General features: G+C 46.1%; 1 protein-coding gene across 5 annotated transcripts in view; it reads right to left on the bottom strand.

The window, feature by feature from the left end:
• Nucleotides 1-7,728: 7,728 nt before the first annotated feature.
• Tmem131l (transmembrane 131 like) overlaps nucleotides 7,729-8,792 on the bottom strand; it is a 134,286-nt gene continuing 133,222 nt past the window's right edge. For all 5 annotated transcript variants that reach the window (XM_032898179.1, XM_032898174.1, XM_032898178.1 and 2 more), the window contains one exon: nucleotides 7,729-8,669. In XM_032898179.1, the coding sequence (XP_032754070.1) occupies nucleotides 8,397-8,669 (273 nt within the window). In that variant the 3' untranslated portion in view covers nucleotides 7,729-8,396. The remainder of the gene's footprint in view (nucleotides 8,670-8,792) is intronic.

Raw genomic sequence — 8,792 nt, 5'->3', positions numbered from 1 at the left:
GTAGATGCCTGAAATGTCAGAGTACCAAACCACACACAGTTTTCCCTGATGTCCGGCGGCCCTGTGTCAATGCCAGAGCTACTCACTCCTTCCATGCTTTGGACCCTGTGATCTAACTCCTTGGCAATGGGTGCTCATGTGCTTTGTGGCCACCATTAAACAGAATGTGTGTTATATGGGACAGCAGACAAGTCCCACATTTGTACTGCAGGAGTAGCATAGCCTGGCCCATCATGGTCAGAGCTGGGGACTTTCTTGGACATAGATGAATCAGTGTTGTTTCTTAATCTGCTAAACTGTTCTTCTGACAGGAGTTGAACAGTGTCCTAAAGGTTCCATCTCATGATTTAAAACAACCAAATTAACTATGACCTGGTACTACAGAGCTGCTGACCTTCAACCTCTCTTTTGTCAAGAGTCAAACACCAGCCAACCAGAGCTGCCATGCTTCCGCCCCTCATCTGCACAGCAAGTACCAAAAGGCAGACAGGCAGATTCCACATAAAACCAGCTGCACCTCTACTGTCTGGAGGCACCCAGTTCTTCTACTACCTCAATTCTGCTCCCTAACAGTGCAGCTAACGAACTTGGCTTTTTCTACTCTGTTCTGGTCTGGGTGAATCCATTCACTGCTCACCATGTGGACCCACCATCAGTTGATGCTGAAGGTGAAACAACCAAGAATGGTGTTTGCTGACGAATGGCAGCAGCATAGATGGCCGAGCAACATCCTATGCTCCCATTAGGATGGAGGGGAAAGGGAAAAGCTCACTATGCTACTCAGAACAGTGTGGTGCAGTTTTCTGGAACTTTCCACTTGATGTTTCCTGACTATAGTTGGCCACTGGTCTACAGAGAACACAGAAAAGTCAGACTGTGAATGAAGGGAGACCAGTGTCCCTAGCCACGGGTTTACAGAAAACACAGAAAAGTCAGACTGTGAATAGGGTAAGACCAGTGTCCCCAGCATCTGTATTGTCATCATTTAAAATATTCTGTGGAATGCATCTGTATTATCATCATTTAAAATATTCTGTGGAATGCTTATTTCCAACTCTTTAAATGCTACAGTGACCACACTTTTATATTTGTCATAGGCAGAATGATGACCCTGGGGGCAACACCTCATACCTGGATCCTATGAATATGTGGCTTTGTATAGCAAAGTCAAGGTTAGACTAAGGACTTTGAGCTATTGATGATCCAAGGGAGACCCACTCCAGTCACAGGGTCCTAAAGCAGGAGAGCCTTGCCTTCCTGTGGTCAGAGTAAAAGATGCAGCCACAGAAGCAGAGCTAAATAAAGGCTACCTTGAAGCTCTGAAGAAAGGGTCTGAGGCAGGGGTTGTGGTATGTTGGAAGCTGGAGGAGCCAGGTCAAGCAGCAGAACCTCCAGAGAGGCAAACGACCTGTTGGTTAGGTCCACACTTGCCCTCCTAAAACGGCAATGCTGGTAAAGTCATAAACGGAAGGACTCTGGGCAAACAGGAGGATCCTTACTGTTCTTAGTCACTGTTCTACTGCTGTGAAGAAACACCCTGACCAAGGAAACTCTTATGAAAGAAAGCACGTAATTGAGGTTTGCTTACAGTTTCAGAGGGAGAGTCCATGATCATCATGGCAGGAAGCATGGTGGCACATAGACAGATTCTGGAGCAGTAGCCGAGATCTACATATTGATTAGAAGGCATTCAGAGTATGGTAGGCCTGAAATGGGCTTTTGAAACCTCAAAACCCACCCACAGTGATATACGTCCACCTACATTAGATAAACAAAAGCCTAAATACAGCATTCTGTAGGAATCTCCTAAGGCCAATTTCAGTAGAACCTCCCTTAATTCAACCCCAGGGGATGTAGTTCCCATCCTGAACAGTCTGTATCAGCTCAAAGGCCCCGCCCTGCTGACTGTCAAATAAAATCCACTTGCTTTTCTGCCATTTTGCTTCTCTCTGTCCCCTAACCCTTGGCAAAATCTTTGGTGATGTGGTCTAGTTTGGTACCCTAGCTTACACAGCCAATGCTATGATTTTAGTTCACTGTGATCCAGGTCTGAATCTGGCCCTACAAAACTGCAGAGAAAGCACAACATTTTGTGGGGATGTCTAACAGCAATATAAAATACTAATGCGTAGTCTAAAATGTAATCCTTCTTTGAAATTAAAAAGGTTATTTTTGATCCAACTGTCTAAAGTAAATGAATAACATTTTGATCAAATTCCTCACTACATACTGCCTCAAAATACAGACTTTTTTAAAAATAAAAACCAGGCTGGGGAGGTGGCTCAGTCAGTGAAGTGCTTAGTGTCCAGGCCTAAGTTTCTGAATCAGATGCCCAGCCTCAACACCCACATGAAACGTCCAGCTGCACTGGCCATGCACTCTAATCCCAGTCCCAGGGAGGCAGAGACAGAAAGGTCCATGTGCTTGTGAGCCAGCCATGCTAGTCAAATCAGTAAGTTCAGTTCAGGGTTCATTGAGAGGCACTGACTCCAAAAAGAGGGAAAAAAAAGCGGTGAGTGATTGAAGACACACAGCATTGGCCTCCACGTTGCTTTCACATGCACCAACATATGCCTGTGCACCAACCCACACAAGTGCACGCGCGCGCGCGCGCACACACACACACACACACACACACACACACACACACACACACACAAAGTAAAAAGCACACAATGCACCTCACACATAATCTCTCCCAAAGTCAAAGAACCAATCAACATCAATACCCTCACTTGAAAGTATTTAGAGAGGGATTTACAAAGTTCTTTCCCATGAAATAAAACACCAAAGGGGTAAGAAAAACCTTGACCTTTGCCTCCCTGCGTGTTCTGCAGGGGAACAGAGTTCACAGAATGGACTATCAGAACTGGTGTGTTGGCTGGCTTGTGTGATACTGTCTGAGCATGCCAGCCATGGCTGCTTCCCTCCAGAGAGTCTAAGAAAGGATTTGTGCAGTCCACAAGGCTGGATGTCTTGGCATCCCAACCTAGAGTTGAAGGCCTGGAGGATGTCTGGAGAGCTGCTTGTCTCCAGTCCGTGTTGGAAGACCAAAGAACACGGGTTCTGATACCAGCCAAGGAAAGCAGTAGACCTGAAGGCAAACAGGCACAAGGCACGGCTTGTGCCTGATCCCACCTTTCACCTGGCTGCAACCATTGGCACACATTGCCACAAGGTATGCCTCCATTGTGGTAGCTCCTTCTAGTTCAATAACTTCATCAAGAAAACCACTTGCAGGTGTTCCTACCGTCTTATCTCTTAGCTGATTCTAGAGCCTGCCAAGCTGACAGCCAAGATCACCCCTCCCAGCCCTCCTGAAGTCCTGCCAACACTTAGAATTAGCCAAATACTGTGAGACACCATTGGAATTCACTCCTTAGTATTTCCTCCATCACACATTGGCTATGTTGTATGTCTCATATTCAGGAAATCTAAAATAAGAAAAGTGATTACCTCTTAATAGGCCATACTTCTCTGGTTACACATACACAAACATATCGCTAGAAATAGATAAAAAGATTAGTTCTTTTTCTTGTTTAAGAATAGTTTTATATATCGCTTCCCTCATTGGTTTTTGCTTACTTTGCCTTTCATTTTTTGAACAAAGAATACGGAACAGGGTTTCATTCAACAGTATCGACAGGCAAACAAGACTATGGAAAGGTTGGAGACGTTATGTGGACTCTGTAGGACACAGGAAGTCTCCATATGAAATTCTGAGAGGCTATCGGTCTACTGGCTTTCTCTTGAGTTCCTAGGAATCATCAGGGGACAGCAAGACCTTGACAGCCACACAGCGCAGATCCACATGAAGGTATGGAGTAATGAAAACGGGCCAAGCTGATGGATGTCAGAAAGACAAATGCTGCACTGAGATTCCTGCCTAAGCTCACCCGCAATTCATCCCACTTAGGGAACCAAGGCTAAGCCATCATTTTAATAGAGAAATCTAAGTGAGTTCTTCACCTTTTTCTCATAAGCTTTTGAAAGACATCGAGTAGATCCAGTTCTTGTCTGAAAGTCTCTGTCCAACATCATGTAGGACATGTGAAAGCCCGATGTCTGGAGAGTGGGGCACTTCCTGGTCTCAGCACATGCAGCTTACAGGAGGCAGTGTCTTCCCAGCTTTCCCTATCCAGAGTCCATGTGCCAAGTCTCAGTTTCATTCTTTACATTACAGAGACCCACCTCGTTATTGGTTGGATCTAAATAACGAGAATGCAGCTTCTAAATGGGAAAGGGGCTGGATTGGTTGTCTCTTTAACCAGAATCATGGGGGGGAAAGCTGTAGCAGCTACATAATTGGCAGCAAATTAAAATGAGCACTCTTGGCTGGCTGTGGTGACACAGGTCTCTTGGTTTCAGCTACTTGAGTGAATAGGCAGGAGGCTTGCAAATGCAAGGCCAGCCGGGGTAGTTTAGTGAGAACTATCTCAAAATGAAAAATACAAATGGACTCAGGGCAGGTGTGACTAAGTTCAATTCCCACAGCCAGAAACCCAAAACAAACACCTAACATGTGTGTGTATAAAATAAATTACTCCTGTATTTGTTTTAATTATAGAATGCTGCAAGTCTTTTTGAAAATTAGCTGTAATAACAATGAGCCAATGCAAAAGTTTTGATACACATATCAATATTTTCCTTGGAAGCCAGAAGTTAGGACACCCAACATACAAGATGGGCCGAATCTGAAAGCCTACCAGGCAGGTAAAAAATCTCCTGCCTCGACCATGAAACCCAGAAGCAATGTAGGCTAATTGTCATTCGTTGCTGTGCAGAATTTGAAAGTCCCTGTTGCTATAGACGTGACACTTTTGGGATGGAGGACTTGGAGTCATCACTCTAGCACTGGTCTGGAAGCTCATTCTTGAGGAGTGGCTCTGGTAGTAACAGAAAGTGCTGTGCAAGCTGCTGAGGAGAAGCTTGTAGCCTATCAATCACAATGACTGGATTGGCAACATAGTGCAACAGTGTCGCTTTGTCTTGGGAGTCACCAACAGCTGTCTAGTTGGACTTGAGGGTTCATAAGCAGATAGGAAATGAAGCTGGATAATGTAGTGGCTGAAGAGACCCCAGAGGAGAAGCTACTACAGTCACTTGCCTAACGCTGAATGATTCCTAACTGGCTTCTAAATACTGTGCAGTCTTAGATGCAGGTAATGTTCACCATTTACCAAAGAAGCTTCCTTTTGTAGCAGGAAATCTTTGGAAAAACAAAACAAAACAAAAGCCACTAGTCAAAATGTAGAGAACTGAGCACAAGGTATTTGGCTCTAATTGATACATCTTAAACACAGCCACCACACCCAAGGTTCAGGGAACGTTGCAGCAGAAGAAGCTGAGTAGCTGTAGGAGTCGGGACCAGGAAGTGTGTGGTGAGGTTTAGTCTAGCGTTGACAGGGAAGCCTCGGCCATGAGACCTTGGCAGCATGGCTGCCTCGAGAGCTGGGCAACTCAACACCTGTTGACACCCCTTCAGGTGGGGAACATCTCACTGGGCACCACCTGTAGATGAAGGGCTACAAGCAGTTATAACAACTATGGAGAGAGGGAGAATTAGCCTTCCCCAGGGACCAGCACCCTGACTGATTACCCAATACCAAGTGGTCAGCCCTAGAAACACATACAGGGAGGCAATACTGAATAGATTCAGCACGTTGTATTGATGTGTTTGTTATACACACACTTAACAACCATAGTTAGAGGAGGCTCCATGAATTGGGAAGGGTACACAGGAGAGACAAAAGGGAGGAAGGGAAGGCAGAAAATTATATGATTTTATTTACTTAATTCAATTAAAATAACTCACTATAGAAGTCTGCCTCAGCCAAAGCTGGGATCTGGTATTTAACCTGGCCTGGTTCCTTTAAAGGATGCAGTGACTGCATCACGCACTGACAGCAGCTGGGGGGCTTGGTGCATCTCAATAGTCTGTTAGTGCTTATGGAGCTCTGAAGCATGCTGTGCTATTATCCCCATTTTACAGAGGAAGACATGGGTTCAGAGAGGTCATAGGTGAGCTGCAGTTAGGGCAGGCAGGAGGGCAGAAAGAAGAAAGGCCAGGTCTCCTCCTCCCACAGGTGACTCGAGCTCCCCCTGCTGTTGCTGGGTCTACACCCACAGACTCTTTAAAGTGCACTGGTATTGTAGTCCACAGTGACTTTTCCATGCCTAGGTCCCTGTGACTGTGGGTACTCCCTTCTCTTCAGTGGCTCTACCACATGGACCCAGACCTCAGCACAATTCTACATCCTCCCCTAGTTCCCATCTACCACCCTTCACTCGGACCACAACAGCCAACTTCGGGTTTTCAAATGTGGGTGAACATTGGTTTCTTTCTGCATTCAGGAAAACCCACTCTTCTTTTGGTTCCTAAGGCATTCATGAAGGTGGCCTTCCATGTCCTTCATTGTGACCCCCAGAACCATAAGCCCAGCTACACCACCGGCCTGCCTCAGGCCCCTTGTCCCCATTGTGTCCCCATTGTGAACCTTTGCCCACAGATGCCAGCTTTCTTGTGGTCAAATTTTTACCTCAAATGTCCCTGAGACACCCTGATCACTTCAAAGGACCTGCTGCCCATTCCCCCATCCCAGCCTGTCTCTTAGCAATCCTCAGGGCACTTAGCATCTCAGGAAATCCCTGAGGCTGCTTTTTTCAGCAGTACATCCGGACGGCATCTTACTCTTTGCTAAGACTGTCTGTCCCGTCTGCAGTACTGAGACAGCTCCCAGCTCTGAGAAACTGCTTAGCAAATATTAAATAAATGCTAACTAATTCCATGTTTCTTTGGTCTTAAAGTTAAAGATAACATTCCAGTAAAAGTGAAAATTTTTATTTTGTGTGGATAATGGAAAAAAAAGTGCCTTCTCACTTTCCCAGTGGGTAACTGAGATAATGCTAGCTTTGATGTAGCATTTGACGTAGCAGTTCTGAAGTGCACTACCACCTCTGTCTCATAGAAGCCAAGTGTGAATCTGACACTGTGAAGGCTTTGGGGCTCTTCCTCTACCCCACGGTGCTTTTACTGTGGTGGACAAAGCACAAAAGTCACCATTTATAACCGTTTTAACTGCGTTTTAGTTCATGGCACGGTTTGTTCCCAGGGCAGAGTAACCGTTATCCACCTGCAGAATCTGCCATCTCTAACAAGGACTCTGCCATTCAAGGCTAATGCCCTACTCCCAAGAAGTGACTTCTGCTGTCAATCACCTGTCTGTCCTCAGGCAGACCCGGCCAGCATTTACCTGGCTCTGCCATTTACCATGCTGTTTTCAAAGCCCACCCTCCCGCTGCCGCGCATTCCAGTCCTGTTAGACAGGGTGGCATTCCATTTCTTGGATGTACCACTGTTTATAACCTGTCAAGAAACCTGTGCTATTTCTTCTCTTTGGTTTTTATGAATAGCAACAGGAACATGGCTGTTAAGGTATCTAACTCCTTGTCTTTTGTTCTATAGAAGCAAAATTTAAAAATAATACATTAATATTGCTCAATCCTGGAGGGTCTGCTTCACCCACACCAGGACTCTGACTTGGTGATGAGGGCTCCCCAGAACTATATGCCCAGAAGGTTTTACCTTACCAAAGGGCAACACTGAGCTTACAGGACATCTGTCTCCCTTCAGGGTTCCCACAGTAAAAGGAATAGATCAAACTAACAACTTCAGCTCCCCACCTGAAAACCACCCCAACCTCAACCTCCAATAAAGACAAAGTGTGATATGAAAATAAGAAGTTTTTATTCAAAGTTGAAAATGTTCTCAACGTTTATACTTAGCAACACATGCTGCCACTTCAGAGCAGGCTTCTAATGCTAGTGACAAGCCAATGCTCTGCCACCAGCACCCAACTCCCTGAGGGACCAGTGCTGAGGCAGAAAGTGCCCCACTTCCCAGATGTCCAACCCTGACTGCCTATCAGAGTGGCAAGCACACTGAGGACAAGAGAAGGCATCCCCCAGACCAGAAAGTGAGCCTTTTCCCGGACAGCCCCATCAGGAAGTGATCCCTGCTAGGTGGGCTTTCCTTGCCAGCCTTCATCTCATTGGCTGCAGGGACGGCCCACAAGGTCTTCAAAAGCACTGACTGCCAGAGGCATCGATGGACTCAGTCACACTCTGCAGTACCCCAGGGATACCTGGGACGCTTGGACACAAGCCACAGCCACCCTTCCCAAATGGTAGAAGTTATGATCCGCGGAGGCCAAGTCTGTAAAACTCATTTATGAAGGGTTCAAAAACAAATACCCAGATTGTAAAAAAACAAAAACAAACAAACAAACAAAACATTTATTTTTATATAAAAGTGCCAAAATATCCACCAATGTTGTACTCTATGGCAACGACCAGTTTACGCTAGGAATCAAACACAAGGCCTTTATTCACATTGCTCACACATTCCCACAGTAGCCGGAGTCTCTGGACAAGGGGAAGTTTGCACTGCGGTTTGCTGTGCTAGTCCATATGTCCAGGTTCATGTAGGCACGGAACGGGTTAAACCCCAGGTAGTACTCCTTGCACATGACCTGGTTTTCCATGTGGGTGGAATGCTCTGTGGCAGGACTGACGGGGCAGCAGTTTTCATATGCGTCACTCTGTGGGGCCCAGATGGAACCAAACAGTCCAGACATGGGAGACAGACTTCGGGTGCTTGTGAGGTAGGACTGGAGTGGAGATAAAGACGGAAGAGAGCCAAAGGTTAGAGACCAAGAAGCGGCTTTCCAAAGGCAACACTGAGCCCGAGTGGGCACCCCTGGTCACCAGAGCGCTGTTAAACCCTCCCAAAC

Source organism: Rattus rattus, chromosome 3 (assembly GCF_011064425.1).
Source record: "Rattus rattus isolate New Zealand chromosome 3, Rrattus_CSIRO_v1, whole genome shotgun sequence".
Taxonomy (NCBI): domain Eukaryota; kingdom Metazoa; phylum Chordata; class Mammalia; order Rodentia; family Muridae; genus Rattus; species Rattus rattus.
The sequence above is the reverse complement of the archived record's forward strand: the minus strand, read 5'-3'. Positions and strand labels throughout refer to the sequence as shown.